Source organism: Phalacrocorax aristotelis, chromosome 6, assembly GCF_949628215.1.
Source record: "Phalacrocorax aristotelis chromosome 6, bGulAri2.1, whole genome shotgun sequence".
Lineage (NCBI taxonomy): Eukaryota > Metazoa > Chordata > Aves > Suliformes > Phalacrocoracidae > Phalacrocorax > Phalacrocorax aristotelis.
Window position 1 is genome coordinate 58,613,756 of NC_134281.1, and position 24,342 is coordinate 58,638,097.

Below are 24,342 nucleotides of genomic sequence, written 5' to 3' on the forward strand. Positions count from 1 at the left end.
CTGTTTGGGGGGGGAAAAGCTGACAAGTGTTGGTGAGTCTCTCCATTGCCAAAAAAACCACTTAATACTGATGTTACTTCTTCTGCTCACTATCAAGAGAAATGAATGAATCCTAAAATAACTATTCAAAGAACAGCTACTCATAAAACCAGGCAGAAACAGATGCATATAAGAAAATGTATGAGCCACCAATGCATCTGCTGAGGGTTCAGTACTACTGAAACTGTATGATGGAACAGCGTGCACCAAGAAGAGAAAAAAAAAATATGTGTGGCATCAAATTCAGAAGGCTGCAAGTACTCTGGAGGAACGGATTACGTAATTCAACGAAGTGCTTAGGTCTCCACTTCAGAAGTGGAAGGGTAGGAGGGCGAATACATAAATCTAGATCTGGAAAACTGGTTCAGCACTAGAACTACAAAAAGTGACCTTGGACTTATCATGGACTTTAAATCGAACACAAAAATTGACAAAAAGGCCAACGTGATTATGGAATCAATCAACAATGTTACCACGTGAGAAAGGGAATGTAATTGCACAGCTTTAGTCTGTAACGGCAAACTTGGACAGTATATACAGAGATCAATTTATTGCATATCAAGTACAACCTTGATAAACTATGTAGTCCAGAGAGAATAGATTTACTGCAATAGTTTTTGGAAACATGAGTTAGCAAAGGTTGATGCAGTCTAATTTACTTACATACCTTAAACCAGTTCTCCTCAACATCCCTTAAATTAAAGAAAGAACCTGTGCCCACTGAAATTAGAGGGGAGTGGAGACACACAGTAATCTTACCATAGCACTTAAGCATGGAAACAGCTTGTCCAAGAGGGATGTAGAATTATGTTTGCTAAATATTTAGCCTGTTCTCACATGTAAATATCTGATTACCATTGTACACATGTACTTAACTCTTCCTGAGATCAACAAGACAAACGACAACCTCTTGGGGACACCCTCTGCATTTCTACTGTTACATACAATTCTCTAAAGCAAATTCAGGAATTGCAGTTATAATCCTGTGGTCATTTCAAATACCAGTGACAGACCTATAGGAAACTCTACATGTAGCAGGAAGAAAACGCAGAGTGAGCTGCTAGTACCTGCCAAGTTCGAATAAACTGGCAAAAGAAAGGAATAATCCATAAAAAGCTTGGAAGAATACAAGATAAAGAAATCAGGCAGCTAAACAAGTTTACATTTTAACTGATATTCCTACTTTACTGAATCAGCAGTATATATTCAGACATACTAAGATTATTAGGAAGCAAGGGGAAAAACCCTAGAACAAAGAGAAAAACTACATTATATATCTCTTAAGGAAGATGTTCCACACGATTTAACACAGGCTAGAGCTGGAGATTTAACCCTACTCCTCAAAGCGTTCTCCATGCCACACAGAAGAAACTGTACTGGTTCCACAGTAATATACCAGACACATTCCAGAGTAGGGAGAGCTGCAGTCAAAGGGTCAAAGGCTACCCAGAGAAGAAACAGTTATGGTTTACGGGGCTGGCAATTGCGTGCTTCACCATTTGCATTCTTTTGACACGCAGAGAACTGCGACGGCAAAGGCCAGCCATAGAAAGTATTAATGTGTATGTCTGCAAGGCTTTTTTTATTGCCGTTCACACCTTTACCACGCTCATGATCTGTTTGTGGAATTCATAACTAAGTGTTAGGCCATTCAGATTTGGATTGGTCATTTAGGTATTTCTTCACATGATATAAATACAACATCATCCCCACAAATTCACAGAATTAAGCAAAGGTTTTTTCCAAATCCCTAAGTGGGTAAATGCGAGGTTTATCATTCTGTGATACACAAGATCAAAGGCTTGTGCTTTTGGAATTCGGTGTGGGTCTGCAGCTAGCTTCCTATAAGCAGAATTTTATTACAGCAACAGGGGAACAAGCTATTTAATATTACTTTTCACTTAGGAAAAGTATTTTTTAACAAGTGTAAATGTATTACTCTTAAAAAACCACATTTCTTCTGTATGCATAGAAACCTATAACTCCAAGCCAGAGTCAATCAAGTCACTAATTACAATTTTCCAAGAATACGAAAGATAGTAATTCCTTACCTTTTACTTTTGCAATTACTGTTCCTGCAGCACTAAGAATATCAACTGAGTTGAGAGTCTGATGTTTATTTATCACTGCTTTTAAAACACGCAGCAACTCCCCCAGGCGTTCATGTACCACCTGATGCAGGCCATCCTGATTTTCTGCAAAAAGTAAAGGAGAAGCTACATTAAAATTGTGACTTAATGCCCAAATGCATTACAAACCACTTCAATGGTATTCAGCCGCACTGATGTCTAGGCCATATAGAAGCTGGGCCTGCTTAGAACAAAGAAATGGTTAAAAAAAGTGATACTAGCATTTGCCAACAGTTTACTTGCAATTTTGTATGCTGTTTACATATTAACTCACTTCTCCCCAAAATCAAGCAAGTATACTTTAAAAACAACTAAACAAAAAGGGACTCTATACCAATACCTGAAGGTTTCTGAATTAAACCATCATCAATCTTTTTTTCATGTCATCAACTACCATTTTGACAATTACATGTATTCAAAAAAGAATATCAACAAAAGCAGATTTGGATTGTTCCTTAGATATTTCTTTACCCAATACAAATTCAACACCACTTCTGTATATTCATAAAATTAAACAAAGATTTTTGGCAAATGTTGGCTAGCTTTTAACTCAAGTGTCGGTCGAATCTTAAGCATCTTTAGACTATAAGACTAAAACTACACAGGTCTGTCTTTAAGCACATCAGTCCTGGTAAAGAAGTTGAACACCTGAATTATTCTGTAGAATTAGGCCTAATGAGAAAAATTCTCAAGCACACATACAGCATAATAATTTTTACAGCATATGGCTCTTGCTGTGTGCCCCTAAATCCTGTGGCCCCCCCCCCCCCCCCCCATTTTAAAAAAAATAGCTCTTGTTGCATGCACGGCACAGGTTAAACCACAAGCTCTTCTGTTCTGTTACAGAAGAGGTGCTGGTGCACGGAATTAAAGTTTCACATGCACTAGAGTGCTGCGTTGCAAGTTGTGGTAAAAAGCATTCAAATTCAGGAAAGTCTAGCTTATGAAAAAGAAAAAGAGGATCTAATACAAGCTGACTCACTTCCCCACCAAGCAAAAAGGAATGGCAATTCTGTGTTGTCTGTGGCCGTGATAACAAACAGGTCAATACAGACAATTACAGTACAGTGCAAATTCATCCAGTGTTACTCAGAGAACAGTTTCAGATCTGAGGCATTTTGTTCTGGCTACAAGCCATTATATTTAGTCTAGAGGCACCTAAATTTTTCTGAGGAATCAACAAAGTACAATATTACACATCAGCAGATTATATCCCTACTGCCAGGTGGGTAGGTGGGGGGATCATATACAAATTGTATGTGATTGTATCAGGTGCAAAAGCAAGCCTTCTAAGGACCCCTGAGCTGCAGGATTTATCTCCCTAGATGTGAAATATCAGGAGATTTTTTTTCAACTCAGACTAGCTTATGCACAGTCCAAGGAAAAACCTTGACTCAGGAAGTGGACTAAGGCAAAACTTTATCTACCATTCACCAGCACGTTGCATGTTTTTTCCTGCTGGAGGGGAGTTGGAAGCTCTATCTGTAACAAGACACACAGAAGTCTATGAAAACACATCTTGCACAGCAGTAATTTAAAAAAGCTCTATGTAATTTGTTAAAGAAACACAGTTGTGGCTTTAGCTTCATTTACTTGTATACATAATGGTTTTTAACTGAGGACTCAAACACAGCAAAGGCAAAAGAAACCGTCAAGAGGCTGGTACTAAACGTGGCTATGATTCAGTACATACCGATTAGTAGCAGAGGTAGTTTACAACAAACACACATTGATCTAAAGGCATACTATAGCTCAGAGTTTGGAACTTAATGGGGAAAGCAATCCAGGCTTGAAGCTGTTTCCATACAAGCAACAATAGCAGAAGCTGGGACCTCGGATAAGAGATACTTTAGAGGGGATATGCAAGAATATTAGAAAATCATGAAAAGCCTGAAAATAGCATGTAGAATCAATTGCTTACTGATGTCTTTCAGCTAAATATAACACACTTTAGATGATTACACAGAGCAAGCATGAGCCAGATTCAAAACAGAAAAGGGTGATTCTTCATGTAGCAGACCTGTAGAATTTCTTGCCAAAACACAGCATCGACACAAGAAGTTTACATGGAAACAAGGAGAGACTAGACAAGCTCTTCTAAGCTTCCCTCTGGGTTTCTAATGAGACAGTAAATACCTTACCAAGTCAGGCCATGGGCCCAGCTAGCAGTGGGCAATGCTGCTTAGGAGACAAGACCGGCCGTTTCCTATGCTTTTAGTAACTGCTTACAGACCTGCTGTCTTGGAATTAATTTCATTCCTTTTGAACCTGCCTCCACAACTTCTTTTCACTCAATTACTTCACTCATTAGTCTACTGAACTACTAAGCATTGTACTAAAACAAACAACGTAACCGGCAACAGTGCAAGAGCTCCCCTAAGCAGAGAGGGTTCAGAAGATACGTCCAGCTTATAATTTTTACTTTTCCCTAGCTGTTGGCTTTTGGCAGTCTCTGGAGCTCAGACACCCAGTTAGGCACAGCTTTAGTCTAAGCCAGCATGGCCATTGCCACCTTCTAACACTTGGAGAAATTCTATAGCTGTCAAAATGAAACCAGATAATTTTAATGGTCCCTTCGGGCTTTAATCCATCAAAGCCTCAATTGTACTCCATCAATGCAAGAATAAATGCTGTTGGGAGTACTGGGCAGCTCCAGGCAAAGGCAGTGGAGAAAGGGAAAGACAGCAGAGCTGTACTGATGCCCAAAAACCCAAAGTAGATCAGACAACATAGAAAATATATCTGAAAATTATAGTAATGTTATTTTCAGGAAATAGGATATTAGATAGTTAATGGTAATTCCAATTAATTTCTTAAGAAGCATGTCTAGTGTGCAGACCGAAGCTCTGAAATACTTAAAGGAGGAGTTAGTCATGGAGGTCGTGTCTCATCTCTTCTTATAAACCTCCAGAGGCAGACAAATACTCCACAATCCTTCATTTGGACTAATGATTTTTATTGTCAGGACTGAGACAGACAACCTTTTATGGAGGCATTTGAAGACTATATGCCACAAGCCTTCCCCATAACCAGGTCCTTTTGGTGGGTAGACTTTTGGACCCTGAACAAGTAGGGGAGGGGGAGACAAGGCAGGAAAGCAGGCAAACCAACCTACAGATTACTCCCAGTTTGAGTCCTCTGGAAGCTGTGCATCACAGGCATGCGACTAACTGCGTGATTTATTCTGGGGAGTTCAGTGTGACCCACAACTACAGGCTTGTCATTACAGGATAAAACAGCTGCTGGAGGTTCCTTACAGGTTAGGTTAAGGGGGAAAAAAAAATCATAAAGACTAATTAAAGCATATCTGATCCCAAAATGCAGTTTCTTAGCATTAAGATTTGATTATATCTTACCAGACCAACAGAGTTAGGGAGAAAAACAAAATAAGTGGGAGTGGGAGGAGAGAGAGAGGGGGGGAAAAAAAAACCCCAAACCCACAAACTTAAGGGACACAAGCATCTTCAAGTTTGAAGCAGCAGCAGCGAGCTTCAAAGGGAAATGCAAGTTGAAAACAACTGCTGCATTGAAGTAGATGTTTATCATACCATCCAGGAGAACACCGTCACTAAAATAATGCATTCAAGCATGAGATTAGTTATGTGTACTCTCAAAGGCAAAGGTCTGGCTACACCCAACTGAGATTTCTTTGTATTCCATCACTATTATTTGTTTACAGAATATCTGAAACATTGTTCTGGGCCTCCAGAAGACAAAAGGTCTGTGACACAAGTAGTGGGGTGGGGGCAGAAGCCATCAGGCACCACAACTACCCTGCATTTAGCGACTGAGACTCACCAAACAGACACCAAACCAGAGATTTCCTGTTCAGGACAGATCTAGAAACCTCAAGTAGTAAAACAATCTAAATATGCCAGATTAACAGAAACACAGTTTTAACACTAAGGAGTCCGAAAATGGCTAAGAGGCCAAAACAACAGTAGAACAAATATTGTTTACAGTGAAATGAATGAGGAAATGTGTCTCCAAGTTTCTGCAGCAATTCAATGTGGCCTAAGTAGTCATAAAAATTAATATTTACTTTCAGTTTTTCTTCTGTCCCTTTTCTCCTGTACATATTCATTTATCTACATGAAGTCAAGCAAGAAATTCTTCCACCAGTGGATGCTATGTCAGGTTTAAAATATTTCTCAAGCTTAATAACATGAATTGCAATAGCATAGACGGCTAGTTAGTACTCAGGCCTAGAGGACTGTGTCTGCTGGTGATTCTGCAGCAGAAGGGACCCCTCCGGGCACGTGAGTTCAGCTGTTTGCTTAGGTGACTGCAGTTTCCTGGAATCTCTGGGAAGAATCAGTCAGCCCTCTACCCCCCAAAAGAAAAAAAATGTCATTTACTTTAGCTGAAAACAAGCTCTTCCAAAATATAAAGGCAACCACATGAAAGCATGCTATGTAGGAAAAGTAGAGAAAGAAGAATAGGGTGAAAAAGCATGCATTCAAAGCTGGCAAACCTAATGCACAAGAATGATACAACAAAGCAGCTGGGAAGCCTGTCAGTGTCAGCCAAGCCACCTCAGTAGCACGCTGTTGTCATTAGCATCCCACTAGTCAATGGTTTCAGTCACCACATTTTATCACCACTCATCCATCTTTAATGTAAAGACAGAATAAGCTATCCATTTTCTCATTTTAGGTATTTCTCAACAGGAAGCCTTTGTTTAGTAAATACTAGCAAGCAGTAATGGACGGGCCTTATAGCTACGGATTCTGTCCATGCAAAACAAACCAAAATTTGCTCATGAAGCTTGTCAGTGCCAGTCACCCTTGCTGCCAAGTCAGGGCTGGTCACAATACGTGCAGTCGGGAAAGGCACTGCTGTGTCAGTTGGCTGGTATTCTTTTGTCTGACCTGATTTATTGTTGGCCTAAACATTTCGGAAGCTGTTTATTTCAACAAATGTTTGCCAGGACAATTTAAATACAGACTAACATACAGTTTTTCCCCTCCACGGCCATCGCACATCCTACATTGCTGTTCAGATGCGTACAGAAGATGCATGCACCGTTCTGCTTCCACCCAGAACACAAACACCTTCTGACAGCGGCAGACTCTCCTTCTACTACCCCATTTCCACCAACCATAAGAGAAGGGGAACCACTAACACAACTATGGTTTTGCTGTGGCTAAAAGTTTGTTTAGAACTGAAGTTGGTCACGCTGATGAAAAGGAAAGATAGGGTATCGATCTAGATATACCAACTGAAAAGTAATGCATCCATGAAAAATTCTTGAAGTCTGATTACATGTAAGACTTTCAAAGCAAATATTCAAGTTCACACCATCTAATAAGGTCCTGCTTCCCATAAGAAGCTTTTTACAAGTAGAAAGATGTGATTATTTACTCCATGCATTCAGTAGCATTCAAGAACATTACACACAGTGAAAGATACTATCAGCGTGGAACAACCTGCCATGCATTCTCTCCACTGCCACAAGCTTCTATACACAGACCATTCTTTTGACTATGGGAGGGGAATATATATAAGATCTTCTCAGCAAGCGAGATAAATTTAATATAAACAACGTAACTTGTATCTTTGCACAAATAGTTTCTCCTCACAAATATAAATAAATGCCTTGTCTTTCATAAGTGTCTACCACAACCTAACTCACTCACTGTATGGATGTTACCACTAGTTTAAGATTAATAAATGCAGCTGGAGGAGAACACTTGAATGCCAGTTGTGTACAAAGCCTCCAGGGCATAGCCAGTGGCAGAAGCTAACCATCACCCTCACTAGGTCTAGTCCCCGTTTTGAGAACTTCCTTTGTCAATTCCTGCTTTCCCAGGATCAGCTGAGGAGTGCGTACCTCAGCTCCCCTTTCACTTCCACTGAAATATAGGAGCCTCAGTTCTGGTTTTAAGTACCACTGCACATCATGCGCATACATCCCAATCTCCTCCAGAAGAAAGGGCCAGACAGAACAGTCTTGCAGGCCGATGGCGAGAACAAGCACACAAACTGGGAAGTAATTTCCCCAATATCTGCATCCATGACGTTTTATTAGAGTTTCACCTTATGGAATGCAGTCAGCTCCTCATCACTTTCGATCTTAGAAGAATTCAGAAGAAATAAGTTTCAGTAACCAACATTTCAATCTGCAAGACCAACATCTTGGCTAGAAGACTGTCAACTTATTTACTAATAACCTCATTTTCAGCATTAAGGTAAATTACATCCTGTTTCCATGAGGTTACGCAGAAGGATTACATGATAGCTATGCCACGTAGGTTGAGGGGAAAAAAAAAAGTCGTTGGCATTGAAATGAAGCTGATGCAAGGTAAAACAACTTGAAACTAAAATCCCATTACTATCATCTTCATCAATGTCCGTATTGTGTACTAGGAAACTGTCAGCACTCGGTTCTGAACCTGATCCAGACTATAAGGCTTCCCATTGAGCATCACAGAGTAGGCAAAACAATCACACAACAATGAGCTGTGTGGAAATCACTTAATTCCTACATCTGCAGTTTGGGAAACAGTCCCAGACCAACCCATCATTTTATTTTCGCCCTTCTCCCCCTGTCAGCCCCACTCTAACATGATTGACAGCCTGCCATATTTGTCTGATTTGACAGAGGTCACTAGCACACTGAAAACACAAGAACTAATCAGAGTGAAAGCATGCTTTACACTTTGGTTTGACCATAGTGAAGTCAACCTATGTCACTGCCGTCTAGTCTAGTTTCAAGGAAGCTTTTGTAAGGCAATAAACATGGGCTAGACGTGATTTTCATTTATTGTACAGATATAAAATGAACAAAACTTTTTTCCTTTAATGGTGGCGTAGATATTTTATTTGCTGGTGGCCACAGTTCAGGAGTGATGAGAACAGGGCAATCTTAGCTATCATATTTCTTCCTTTATTTGGCTGTATAAACATGCTGCAGATGTAAGGAAGGAAACATTTTAATTCACTGAAAAACAAACACTCAAAGAATTTCTGGAAGAATTTATCCTTGTAAAAATCTCTAACAAGGCTGGGAGCTGCCAAAGGCACCAGTGAAATCATCACATTTCAAACCCGTGTTACGATGCAGAATTAGAAGCTACCTACCCATCCCTGTCAAGAAACGTTGTACTTGAAGCTTTCAAAATAGCGAGCTGGCCAGTCCAAGCTTTTTTGTTAATCAGTATCACGGCAACCCTTGTTGTCATGGCATCATTAAAAGCCACCAGACCAAATTCATACAGTCTTTGGCAACATGTGCTCCAGAATCCACCACGACCCATGTTTTAATCACATTATATTGCAGGAAAAGTGACAACTTACAGAAAACAAACAGTTAAGCAATTATTTCAGTGAACAAATCTGAGGACATGTAAAGTTTGATCAGGAATGAGAAGAAAGGCATAAAAATAGTAACCCAAATCCCTACATTTGACATAAAAGCATTACAGTTTGGGAGGGTTTTTGAGAAGAACAATATACAGATCCAATTCAGCAAGAATGCGTGGAAGCTTCCTGCAAATAGCTTATTGATCACAGTATATTGAAAGTGGCAATGTTTGATTTAATCTTTTAAAGCAAATAATGCTTTTCTAAAATGAGAAAGGATTTAACATTTGGCAAGCCAGTTGCATCTTTATTGCTAAACTGCTAAGTTTGATCTTAAAATTAGGTTGTACAAATTTAGGTTAAACTTAAAAAGCACCTGGTACTTACACGTTTTTTGATATTTTTAGGGTGGAAGTTCTCCCTTGATTTTTTTAGATAAACAGGGTAAAAGTGCAGGCTTGCAATTTTTGCAGAAAAATTGCTCTTGGATAAAACACAAAACTATCCCCCGTTAGTCCAACCTTCCAGGTAAGATTTCTAGCATTGTGAGTTTTTGTTGTGTACCACAAACACCCAAACAGCCCTTTCAGATTTGTCATTTGCTATCAGGGATTGGCCAAAATACATCAATCTATCCATTTAGATTTGACATTAACCATGCTGACCAGCCTCTGATGTGACCTTAATCTGTGGTGGGGTTGGTTTGTTTTTAAAGTGAGGCTTAACATTCCTACCCCTTTTTAATTATGGGCCAATTCTGTACTTCTAAAAAGTCAAAGCTTAGGTTAGAAGTCCTTCTTGCCTATGTAAATAGGGCAAACAAGACTAAATTAATTTTCAGAAATTAATGGAAAGTTATATTAAAAAATCAAGGTGCCATAAAAACACCTTTTCAAAGAGTCAAGAAAATAGCTGGTGCACATGCAAAATAATCAAAACCTTATAATTCTGTCTACACTGAAAGCAGTTAAATATTTTCATTATGTCAATTTGCCAACTGACATTAGCAGAATAGTTGTTACTTCACATTCATTTCACATTTAAATTCATAGATGAACTCCCTATTTGTGCATGTGGGGAAGCCTTTTGGAGAAAACCTACCACAATGCAGCTTTTCATTAATCTATTTCAATATGCTGTACGCTACATTCCTTCAACTTTTGTGTTCTACTAGCCTTGAGATTCCAGTCAACTAACCTAGATATGCTCAGCCATGCAGTTTAATCTTTAGAATACATGAATCTTTTAATAACCCAAAATTTAAAGACCAGAAACCAATAACGAAAATTGTTGGAGTTTCCTTATTTACCTGTTTCTGACAAATAAGAGCGAACACACTACATGGCCATTTTAGCCACTGTTCATTTCCATGAGTCTTCCAGAAGTTTAAGAATAAAACTAGGTGAGGATGACACTTCAGCACTTCTGGAACACGTTTTAAGTCAGAAATGTAAATTATCAAGTGGATGTAAGATTACATTCTTTACGATGGATACATCTGCAATAAGCCTGATCAGTCACGTTTCACCAGAAAGTCATATCCATTAGGGTTAGCAACTATGCTTTCAGTACTATGCTACTTATTTCTTATTCAAGGGCATTTCACTAAAACTTAGTAAAGGAGTTCCTGGACTGAACAGCTGCCAGCGGAAGACACTGTTAACTTAAAATGAGAAAACTTTTATGCTTTAAGCAACTGTGTTCCTTGCATATTGGTTCAAGTTCTTAAAAACATATGAAATAATACTCACTCAACTTTAACAGCACAGATTTCTGGAAAAAAGAACAGGTCAGAAAAGGAAAGAGTATCCCCAGAAAGTTGATCTTACCAAATCAAACTGGAACACAGAAAGGGTAGTGTGAAAGTTTTGGTGTATTCATTCAAAAGAAAATAAATTTAACCTTTGCTAACCCACATCAAGAGATTATAAAAAAATACTTAACCTTTAACTCATTTTACTTTTAGTCTAAAACACTATTTGTTCTACATGGCTGCTCCTTCTGCTTTTAGCCTAAGTCACTGATGGAGCAAAGAAGCTATTTTATTGCTGCCAGCCCACCTAGTTTTCAAAAGACCACACAAAGCCAGGATTATGAGATTATATGGTGTTAAACAAGACGTGCATTACTTTGTGCATTTCTTTCAAAGGATCTTTTAAACACAGTTATAGACTACTACAGGATGTGATAGCATTCCATTTCTGTTTTGCTGATTAAAAAACAAGTTATGCAAAATCAACCTAGATTTTAAGTGGGATTCAACTCACTGAAGCAGGAGCCAGTACTATTAGCCATCCAGAAAACTGGTGAACATAAAGGATTAATTATTAAAGTTCCAGCATTGAAGTCCTGCTGAAACAACCACCCAAGAGAGTAAAGCCTGGCTCTGTAACTTGCACAGGTAACTCTACAGCGAGATGAGCCATTGGAATGCTCAAGAGGAAATACTTCCAAGTCTTCCCACTTCCTAGATTCACAAATAGTCAATCTCCTGTGCAATGTAACATTTTGGTATCAGATATTCCACACCAAAACAACTTCGACGATTTTTCTGTGAAGAGAAAACCCTACAACACTGTCATTATAGCAGTAACTGATGTCAGACTGGCACTTGCACATCCCAAAAATCAACAGAAACCCTCTGCACAGCTTGCTATACATTTTCAATTGAGTAGTATTTCTTCACACATAACTTGCAGTGGAAAGGTGAAAAAGACAAACCACAGATTCTGTTTGCTTTATGGCTTTGGATTTACACAGCTGTTTCCTCCTAGTACCACCGAGCTTGTCATTCCAGCTAGTCAATGCTAAATTAAAAAAAACAACCAAAGGATGTACAGGCCAGTAAAAGCTACAGAATATGAAAATTATAATAGAAACAGGCAGAACTTGGTAAACTACATATTTGAATAGCAGCCCCATCCATTTAATTTTTCATTCAATGGCATGCAGCATTTGATGTATAACAAGCTTCTCTCGTTATTAAGAATCCAGTGTATTTATATGCTCCAGACGTATTGCTTTCTTTCCAAATTAAGTTCTCCACCATATCCTCTAAAATCTCAAGTCTAGCCATCAGCCAAAGCCAGGTACAGCTAGAAAGAGTTCTCCATTCCTTGCTGAATTTGCTTGCTTGTTCTTAACACAAGGGCTTAAACATGAATACCAGAGAGCATTTCATTTGACAACTCTACAATCTCAATCCTACTCTTAGCTTCCCCTTCTTCACAGCCAGCATACGCAATTTATCACGGTCGCTTTCTTAAGGCCCTTCACAAACTGTCTTCACTCAACTATCACAATTCATGTATGCTACTAAGCTACAAAACATACAGGACTACCCCTCCAAAAACTGCCTCCTTCAACTGCTCTTCCGCTGGCAGTGGTTAGCCTACTCATGCACTGAGACCACAGCCCATTTTGTTGACCAGTACTGTTCTGTTTCTCTGCACCCCCCCTTCAGTGATTCCAGTAAACATTTTCCCCCCATTTATCAGCACTGAAGAACTTCTGGACAGAGTTTTTAGTTCCATAGTTGTGGTAGCATCTAGAACAAAGTACCTTATATACCCTAAATACAGTAGATTAATGAAAAAAATGTCCCCGGGTGGGGGGGAACCCCAAACCACAAAATAACAAAGCTCAGATAAGTAGTACTAACAGGACTTTGAAAAATGGCATGAGCTGCTCCGACACTCACCTGTGGACCCTGAACCCAATCTAAACGCAGCACAGAGAATCACCACAGGTGAAAAAGGGAACATGCTATATTACAACAGCTCTTTGGAACAGCTGAAGTAATCAGAATTTGAACCTTAACCTTTCTTATTTCTCCTGTACATTCTCCAATACCCATTTACATTAAAAAATAAAAAATGTCTGTATGTTATTTCACATACACACATACAAGAAGGTGAGAGACCAAAGTGCTAGCATTCGTTCTCTGGTCATCATTCTAGACCAAAGCCAACTGGACCCATTTTAAATGCTGCTTCACAAGCAAAAGGACTACGTAACTGAGTGCCCTAATCCCAGAAATAAGTCTTGTAAGTTCCTTTAAAAGCTTTTCACTGCTCCTTGCATTAGATATATTTTCATGGCCATTTGAAATTTAAACAGTAACTCATTGTCACTTCAGATTTAAGCAATAACTCGACTTGCTCAAATATCCGAAGCCGTTTACTCATGACACATAACACAACTCTGAAGGGGTAAATTTGATTAAACCAATATTCATCTTTATTTTGAAGACTCAAGACAACCAAATTAGCAAGTAAGAGTTCCTACATATTTTTAACAATTAGCCCAAGAAAGTACCTTCAAACAGTAAACAAGGAAAGAGCAGTAAAAAGGAAAAATCCTTTGTCTGGCTAAATCACAGCCTCTACAAAAAAAAAATTCCTCAAGTCCTATGTTTTTCAGTTACACCATTCTGTAATGAATGCCATTAAGATGAAAGTTTAACCCAAACATAACTATTTTCTACAGCCTTACATGAGTCACCTCAATCTTCTATAAAAGGGGAATTCGAGGGAGACAAAGGAGTGAGTCCCCAGAACTTCCCTACTTTCCTTAAAAAAGGGCAACAGCTACCTACAAAGACCAAGGTCCAAGCTCTCTATCAAATCTCCTACCCTGCCAGCAGTTCTAACTCCAATCCAATACCGAGACATTAGGTCTCACACAACCAAACCACTGCAACTGCCAGCTTAGACGAACACTTGCTTGGAATTAAGAAACAAGTCAGCTTCAGCTCTGTGACCTAGCTACATAAATAGGAGAACAAACACTCCCAGTGAAACTGGTGGAAAAGGAATGACTTAGTCTGTGAAATCTTCATGAATTCAAGATCATTAAGATGACAGTCACAACTCATAACTCTACACTGTCAGGCTCACAGAAGTTACTTGTATCGTTCTTGTTTTATGTTGCAACTTTCATAATTTGATGCATCAGAAAAATTAGAAGATGGAACATTTTTGCGGATACACTATAGTACATTTTGCCAAGAGTAGGAAACTAATTTAGAGCAAGGGGTTCTTGTTTTGTTTGTAAACACAAAAGCTCCTACACATACACAGGAATTGCTGTTAAGGACACGACACTTCACACTGGATACAGATCAAATCTTCCACATGTTGGGGCAGAGTTCTTTGAGACATACAAGTTTTTGTGTTCAAGCGTTCCCATTTAAGCTGCAAACTATATTAGAAGAATTTTTGTTGTTGAAAGACCTAACTTCACATTTACATTAAAAAAATACAATCCAACTATTCACTCTCTTCCTCACTACTCACCTTTCATCTCGCTAATCTTGTAATTTCAGTTTCATTAGTCTAGTTGCTGTGACGAAAAGGTCATTCTAATTAACAAACTAGCTAAGGCTCTGTGTTTTGAGATTCTTTTGTACATCAGAAATGCAATAAGGAGGAAGAGTTTTGCCTTGTATTACTTTTTTTGCACTTCAAAAGCAACATAAAAATGCAAAACGCCTGTCCTCTCATAAACAGTTCAGAGTTTTCCTAAAGAGAGATATGCAAATTATTTAAGTCAACAAAAATATCCGGACTGCACATGAGGGTTGATTTTACATTTTAAACTCTCACAGGCCTTCAAGACACACACACACACCTCCTGACTGCTGATCTTAGACACTATAGCAACAAGTGAACATTTGTTCTGAAGGAATGTGGAGTATGCAACTGGGGGGAGGGGTAGTACTATCAGCCACAAACTTATCTGCTGGTCCACTAAGTTAAATAATAACTTCAATCTTCCCTGAAACTGAAGAAACAGCATTTACTACCCAATGTTAGCAACCTGCATTTAACAAGCAGCTTACACTTTGACAATGAAGATACAGCTTTGCTTGAACTGAACTTCAAAAGAAGATTTTTCCTCCGCTTGTTCAGATCACTGGAAACAGCAGAATCATTCAGTGACTTCAGATTAATTAAGCAGTGATCTAATATTGCAAACCTGCAAAGCAAAAGAAAATGCCCAGCTCCTAAGGCACTGGTCACAGCGCCTTAGTGTCCAAGACTCCCTAACATAAAGCCTGCAAGATGGCAGACTTGTAGAAAACAAGAAGCTTGGGGAAAGCAGGTTGTGGACCGGTCTGGAGTGAAATGGAAAGAAAGGTGGGAAGTTCTTTCTCCCGGCTTAAATGTAACATTCCTGGGGAAAAGCACGGTCTGTAGCTACGGCTGTCTCCCATGAACTTTGACTGGAAACTCTTTTTTGTTGGATTGTTGTGGGCTTGCCTTCATTCAGGCTTCACTAGTTCTTTTATGGACAGAGCCCTCTGGAGTACATCAGACCTCTGCTTTCTTTGCAAAACTTCTGAGGTTTGAGGCATCTGGCACTGGACAGGAACAGGACTCACAGCCAGGGATCTCAGTGCTTTCTGCTCATGAGAGAGGCCAGGAAGGAAGGACGGTGTGAAAGTAAGGGAAGCATGGGAAAATGAGCAGGAGGTCTCCAGCTTGCTCTGGTCCTAAAGCTTGACTAAAAGGAGCAGTTTACATGCCTATTTTTTTTTCCTCTGAGTTTTGCCATAAAAAGCATCAGAAGCTGTTAAAAAAAAAATAATCGCTAATATTAGCTTTGGATTCTTAGCAATAATTTTACTTGTTAAAAAAAAGAATTATTTACTTTGTTCTTATCAGTGTTTACATCCTTTACATTTCTTAGCTTGAAAGGCTATTTCACATTCATCAAAGTTTCAATTTCAGATTGACAGAACTAATATTTAGAAGTGACTACTACTTGGAGATATGTGAAAGGGTGTACTAAAGAATTTCCAGGTCAGAAAGGCTGGAAGCACATATGTCTTTGCATATAAGAAGCAGGTTTTAGGAAAGCAAATTTAAAAGATGGTTGTCAAATTCAAATATGCCAAAAGCCCAGAGCTAAGAAGGCTGATTAATTTGCCATCTACAAAGGGCATTTTCTGCTTGCTGTTCTTCTCTGCTCCCCCTGCACTTTCATATACCCCTGCCAAACTTAGCATTCAACAGAGAAGTCAAAAGAGTTGGTACAGGGTTCAGCAGTGATGCCAGGGTGGAGTTTCGTGCCACCTCTGCCTAGACCCTCACAGTCTTGTTCCATTTTAACCTCTGGCCACTTGTTTGGCAGCTGCCTTCTCCCTGTTTTGCTGGTACTGAGTACAACCTTACAGTCAGCTCATGAAACTGATCTGGCTGAAAACTAGTTCCTTTCTTCCTAGAACTTGTTTTCAGGCAGATCTGCCCCTGAACTGGCTTGCTGTGCAGTCACCAGAGAACTGCCAGTGCCAGAAGTTGAGAGATCATAGCAGCTCACAGTTTTCTTCTCTAAGTTGCTGTGCAAATACACTATTAGCATGGTTTAAAACAGAGCCTTAAACATAACAAGCTTTGTAATAAGAAAACAACAATTTTAGATGCATCTTGTAGATTTTCAACACTTACAGAACTGTACCATTAATTCAGCTGTTGGTGGGGGAAGAAAAAAACTAATTTCTGCAGGAGCACTTTCACAAGTTACTCCTTCCAGCTGCCTTACACCTGCCCCCAGTCTGGTTTAGTCCTGGCTTCCCTCCTACTGTGGCTCACAAGGTCACTTCTGCCAACTCTGCTACAGGAACGATAACCTCCAAAGCAGCAAATACAAATGATCAGAATTCACCTCTTAACAACTTATTTGGTTCAGCAAGAGGACGAACAACATTATTATAGGTTAATACATTTAAAACATGCAGTTAGTTCATTGTGGACCAAGTTTGAGTAGAGCTAGAGTACAAAAAAGGTCATATTTTAATAATTTAACATTTGTTCTTCAGGTATTACAAGTATCTAACACCTCAGTAGATCCTGGAAGGGATTAACATTAAAATTCCACTTCAGACTATTTGTCAACATCCTCAAGTGTTGTGATTTCTGTAATAGGATTTATTAGCTACTAGACAGTTTGTTTTCCCCTTTTTTTGTGCTACATGGAATAAGAGAAACAACGTGCTATGCTTTACGTGAATTCCTCTGCCTTTTCCCAAGGATTCTTGAAGGTCATTTAATCAATTCACAAGCAAATTGTTTATACATTTGATAATCACTATGTTCTCATGGTCCTCCGACAGCATTTTACTTTCCCTTCTCCCATTAAGCTTTTTTATTTAGGACTCAAAACAGTATCAAACAGAAAACCAGAACCATCTTCCACAAAAATTTCGAATAAATCAGTCCAACTTCCCTCAAAACAACAACAAGAAAACCCCCAAACATTCCTTCCAGAGACTGTTGCAGAGAAAGGTAAAAGCTTTATCAGATCCTTGTTCAGAGCAGTTTGCCCACCTACCAAGCATTCGTACTATGAGGTGTCATTAGACAGGTAAATACATCCAGTTTAAGGTGTATCAAAGACAGGACCTTTCACTGAGAAACATCAGAATTGGAATAAAGAACAAACAGCAAAATTACACCTAGCATTATAAATTATCATAATTTCAATCTGTAATCTTCACTGCGATAGCTAATGAGCTTCAGATTTCCCTAGCAAAACAGGACTATCTGACTTTCAAAAACATTGTCTCAGAAAAAGCACATTATTGTTTTACGCTGTAAGAAAATACAGAAATAAAAATCAAATACTAAAAATCTTACAGTGCCTTAATCATACTAAAAATATGGAGAGTACTAAAAAAGCATAAATTAACAAGCCTGGAAGGGCTGAAGAGAAGTCGTTCATCTTTGACTGTCTGACACAATATTCAGTAGACAGCTTCTGGCTTTTAGCGTAGCATGTGATTAATACCAGTCTCCGTGGTGCTAAAACAAGGTTATGAGGTCACTAAAGATTACAAGTTCCTTATTTTGAGGAAACTATTTAACCTGACACACCTTTAAAACCGTCCCACCGGGCTGAATATCTTATCCTTCAAAAATAAGGACTTGATAGGTTTCAAGTTAGGTAGCATTCCTGATCCTTTTGAAAGTATTGGTGCTACTATAAGGAGGATGCAGACATTCCTGACCTGGCCATCCAGCTTCACCAGTATTTTTACCTCTGCTTAAGTTTTTTTAATAAAACAAAACCAAACAAAAACCTAACAACAACAAAACCTAAAACACCCCAAAAACCCCCACTTATCAAACTCTAAGAAACCAGACAGCATAATCTGATCCTCAAAGAGAAATTTGTGATGAAAAATAAAAACTTTATCTTGCTATTCTGTTTTCTAAGATATCTAGGAAAAAAAGGTACATTCACATTTACAATCAGCTGCCATTTACATTAGTTGAAGATAGGATGAACTTGAGAAAAAAAGCTTTTGCTCATGAAGATGCAGAATTACCCGCATGAAGCACACAACGTCACACTTTGAAGATTACTTCAAAGTTTGTGATAGAGTGAGCAATAATTCCAAAATATATTCGGAAATACAGTCAAGATTATATATTGAAGTATAATTACTCCTGCACTTTTAAACCACATGCAAATTTTACCCTTACAGCTATTCATAATGAAACACAATATTTCTCACAGTCCCAAGGGCAGACCTTACAGTATGAAACATACATTACATTCCTTAAAAAGGAAAGATAAATAGCAGATGTCACAAAAGTAGTAGCTGAGTCTCTTTAGACCGAGGAAATGGGAATGTTTCCCCCATCTCTGATGTGATACAAGTAAAAGCTACTATGTTCCCTTCAAAAGTGAAACACTTAGTAAAATATCTTCTAATTAAAAACTCAGACTGCATCCTAAATATTCTTTTGTGTGGTCCTTCTAAACCTGAGTAAATGAATCTCATTTGAGCAAAGACCACACAGTGGCATCATTTGCTTAAAGCAACAGTGGAATTTATTACATGCAGTAACAGCAGACTGTAGTGGCACCAGTCTCATACATAAATACCTATTCTTAAATAGATTCTCAACTTTGCATATCTATGCAATAAGCAATACTATGTTTGAACTGCTAAATTCTCTAATAGAAGGTTGTAAGAGGTAGGTCCTGCACGTTTTGTCCCAAAAAGTGGCTTTCTATACAACTTCTATGAGGTATAGGCATCCTTAGATGTTACCTCGTATCTCCTATTCTCCAGAAGAGTATATTATGCATGTAGAAGTCACCCAGCCTCAAAATTCAACAGCACTTGCAGGGGCATTAAACCCATGATTTGGGACAAGAATTAAGCTCTTCAAGTTACAGGATTTACCTTAAGTATACCTCACACATTTCAAATTCTGAAATATTTTCAATACTGTAGTCAGGTTGTTAAGGCCTCAGCAGGTACCTGTGGAAGGCAAACAACTTCCCAGTTCCTAAACCATTCTCTATCATGGAAAGGTACTTCTCGAGTGCTACTACCTCTGAAGATGACAGATAGCTCCAGCCTTTATACTGTACTTCACTGTATGTCCTACCTTATCAAAGAGGGGTGCAAGTTGAAGGCAACAGTTAAGTTCTCACACTCTCAAACAATAGCTGAAAACTTACTACTGGAACTCAAAACAAAGAGAAAACTCTCCAGCTTTCAAGCCATTATGTCTTAACAGTTAGTACTTAGGACATACGTTAAAACTGAAAGAAGAACTACACCTGGGGCACATCAAAAATTCAGAACAACATCAGCAAAGCTGAACACTCAGATGAATGGTCATAAGAGCAGCACAAATTGGAGGTAATTACCTGAGTCTTTCAGGTATTAATTCAACATATACTCTTGAGTCTGGCCTTCCAGGCAGGGATTTCTGAGGAACTGTTTTCCTTTTCTTCTTATCAGAAAGGAAAGAAGATTGACTTATTTTGTGTGTCCTCAAGATATTTCAATTATCTCTGACCTCATAAAGTATGAATGCTGCAAATGAAGACAACTTTTCAGTTCAAACACAGACATGATGACAATATAACTATCCCTACTAATATCAGTCGTACGACACTATCTCGCTCATCTGGGAATTTAACTGATGAGTGGACCAAGAGACTGATGCACTAACTCTTTGTGCAGTTCAACCACTACAGGTTCAGCCCGTCATCAAGTAGAATTAAATAAAAAATTTCTTGTGAAACAACACTGGATTCATTGGCCTAGGTTCAGAAAATGCCCAGACCTCTTCTTTAATGTAGACACTGGGAAAGTATCTTGATTCTATGCCTCAAGTTGAATTGCTAATAACAGATTGTTACATCCAGTGAGTACAATGCCTAGGCTCAAAAGGGAGTTTAAAAAAGAGACAGCAAGAACTGAAGCATATGGAACACATGGTATTTCACTCAACACAAGGGCCAACTGCAGCTCCCTCATGTGCAAACAGCTGACAAACTTTTCAACGCTACAGTTATATTCAGAGGGTTTTTTGTTTGTGGGTTTGGGATGGGGTTTTTTTTTGGAGGGTGGGGTGGGGGTGTTTGGCGTTTCTTTATGTGAAATATCATTAAGAAACAAGTTTCCTACTTGGTGCCAGCAAGGAGATTCCAAGTTTTTTAGATTTCCGTTTATACAAGAAACATTGTTGGGTGAGAGTCTGAAAATAATCAAAGTAAGTTACAATGCTGGGTTTACTTCTGTTGAAAAGTAATATCCAAAATTTATTCAGCATTATGACAGTGACACTACTGGAAGAAATTAAGTTATATCAGCATAAGTAACACACAGAGAAATAGCCTTGAAATCTACAGAAAGTTTCTGTTGTATAACACTCTCCCCTTAAGAGAGCTCAACTTATTCTTGATGTTATATACTGACTTGGTACCATACAAAACACAGTATAAGTCTATAATCCAAAGGCACTTATGATCTAGTTTAGACACAAATAGATGTTATAATCCAAAATAGCTTAGATTTTTCACACAAGATAGTATCACTACATCAGGAGAATGTTAAGCGAACCATGGGAGAGTAACAGCTGGACTCTCCCAAGGCAGCTCAGATGCCACAAGCAGGGCATACCGCCATCGGTCAGTATGAAACTTAAGGCACGCACCCCCTGGAATCAGCCTACCTACCAACACAGACCCCAGCAGTGGAACAGCTGGCCCTGGCAAGCAGGGAGCCGCGTGGTCAAGAGCGAAGTTACTGTGCACAGAAAGGAGGTGGTTTTAGACAAATCTTCCCAAGTGACAATACTATGAGTAACAGCAGATGTAGACACGAACTGAGGGAATAGTGGTTAGAGGCCGAAAGACCTGCCGCACATGCTAGGAGCGCTTACCAGGCAAATGCAAGGGCTCACTGATGCAACCCCGTTGCACTGCTTACGCTTGCCACTTCTGAACTGCTTGCAGATGCATGCAGCAGACACATCAAAACCATTTTTTCTTCTGTAGCTAGTAGCCGAATTTATTTTTAGTTCTTACTTCGTAAACTTTAGTGCAAAGTTTTACTATTCAACAAAATCTACATCAAGTCAATAGATTAATGCTGTCCAAAAAGGAAGACATTAATTTCCTCTCTCTGCAATTCATTCCACCTTGGAATAACTCTCATAACTAATTTCAGGGTTGTCGTAAGCTGCAAGCATGAGGAACCAGAATTTTATGAGTAAGAAGTCTGTTCAGTCACCTTAGTACGTTTTTGTTAATTTTTGGACAGACAACTGTAAACTTTTCCAAAAATAAGTAAGATGTAGAAATGCAGTCCAAACTTTGCAGCTTCCAGGAGGTTGTCTCCAGCCAGCAGTAAGCAAATGCTATATTACAGAACTCGCTATACTATGAGATTTTTGGGGACGGGGGTCAAAAAGAACATGTCCAACCATGGAAACCTCTCTCCTTCACAAATTAACAACCCTTTAAATGGGCAACACTGTTTTACAAATTAATTCCACAGCATAGTATAAAATGGGAAGACAACTCCTGCCTTCCATGTTAGTTTTCTGGATCTTCCGAGTCCAAAATTTTTAATAGAATATTAATTAACAACTGCTGTGTGGCAACTGAAACACTTTGGTATTTTGCTAGTCCTTTCCTACAGGATGCCCATTTCAGCACCAGCAGGCACCAGACACCCCACCTCACAGATAACTCCGTTCAGCCTGTGTGCTCAGCAGAAACACTCTTGACAATGAAGCAATCACTAGTCCCAAATTATTGCTCTGTTAAGGTTTGTTCACACCTTTTGGCAGAGCTGTTTCAGCTGTGTGCAGACTCACTCGAAACACAGAGGTGACTGCAAACACTCAGCACTCAGGGCACCTCACACAAAACTGCTCTGGATGTCATTTCAGCTATTAACATGATAATGTTACTTCTGTAGAAGTTAGAGAAAAGCTTTCCTGCTGATGACCAAAACCGGACTAATACCATTTCCCTACAGGAACAGGGACACACAACAATGCACACTTCTCACAAGCAAGAAAATTTGCAGTTTCCACCTGCTGGCAGAAGATGGTAAATGCTTACCTTGTAAAGGAAGAAAGTACAGAGTGACATTCTACCTTACAACTCAAACTACCAGCATATAGGATTTTCAAAAACCAAACCAGAACAGCCTAGAAAACTGAAACATCAGCAAAATATTAACACAATTCTTTGGAATTAATAGAATTCAGGTGCTTAAAAACTAATCAGTGGATGGTCTCGCTAACTTTTAACATCAGCCTAGACAGCCTGCTAAAAGCCTATTTTCCCTTGTTATGATTATGAAACAGATTGCACAGTGTTCTGATGAGGAAATACAGAACCCAAACGCACAACCACTATTTCCCGTAATCATCACGCTAGGGGAGGGGAGGGGAGGAGGAAGGGAGGACGAAGGGGGAAGGTAACAGGCAAGGAGGAATAACCACAGTAAAGACTAGTTAAAAATATATTAACATCAATCTTGAGAGCTTCAGAAAATCTAAGAATGAAGAACAACTGACGCACCTTCTGTAAGAATGGCTTCCTTCAAATAGAGCAGCACATCTGCAAATTTTCTGACATCATTCACCAGTTGCATGATATATTCTGGATCCACAACGGGATTATCATAGCAGTCAGAGTTGGAGCTGATGCTGCTCAGAGAGCTGCTCTTGGTGCTGCGCCCCATTCCCCAATTTCCTGAATTAGAGATGGTGAAGAAGTTGGAGGTAGACAGTCGGGCTAATCCCAAACCACGCTTGTTACTTCCACCGTTCTGTCGCAACATCCCAGCAGCCACTGTGCTTATAGAGCTCTCGCAGTCAACACTCAGCGTCGCTTGATGTCCATTGGACAAGCCAAAGATGAAACCCTTAAAAATTGGTGGGGGGAAGAAGGAAGAAGTGGAGGAGAAGGAAAAATGCAGATTAGTATAGAAACACATGTGAAGTAATATTTCTGTACTGACAAGGTCCAAAACTTCTTTCAAGATCGTACCACTTTACATTACAATGCTTAACCGAAGTATTACACAGTTTTGACTGTTTGAAGTTATTTTCATTTGCAGAGCAGATATAGTGTTGCATAAGAATCAACGGTATGCAGAAATTATTTCAAAAGCTAATTGTGATGCATACTTATTTTGTGAGAAAGGTTTCTTCCCTAAGAATTTATTCTGAAACCTTAAGAATCAAGCTCTTTACATCTATCCCAAGACCTCTTCTTTACCATGAAACGTTACTACAACTGAATACAACTACAAAAACACTTGATGTGATACAGACCGGGAGCAACATCCCCGCTTGCATCAACCACTGAGATGTATTCTGCATCCTGTCTCTTAAGATAATAGACAGCCTTGATCTGATAGGATGAGTTTTCTTTGTGTAGATTGTGCCAGGCAAGAAATGGTGGCCTATCGCAGTTTGTCTCAGAAAGGAAAACATCCTGAAACAAGTTATGCAGGCTTTTCAGCCTTCTATCTTTTAATACGAAAGGCAATCAAAGTAAAGGCATAGAAAAGTGAAGAGATTTAAAAATATTTTAG

At 39.0% G+C, this 24,342-nt stretch overlaps 1 protein-coding gene across 4 annotated transcripts in view; it reads right to left on the bottom strand.

Annotated features, from left to right (window-relative positions):
* Nucleotides 1–24,342, bottom strand: part of ARHGAP29 (Rho GTPase activating protein 29) — a 52,778-nt gene that overhangs the window by 26,309 nt on the left and 2,127 nt on the right. For all 4 annotated transcript variants that reach the window (XM_075098157.1, XM_075098158.1, XM_075098159.1 and 1 more), the window contains exons 2-3: nt 23,322–23,667; nt 2,091–2,234 (exon numbers count right to left, since the gene is read on the bottom strand). In XM_075098157.1, the coding sequence (XP_074954258.1) occupies nt 2,091–2,234; nt 23,322–23,583 (406 nt within the window). In that variant the 5' untranslated portion in view covers nt 23,584–23,667. The remainder of the gene's footprint in view (nt 1–2,090; nt 2,235–23,321; nt 23,668–24,342) is intronic.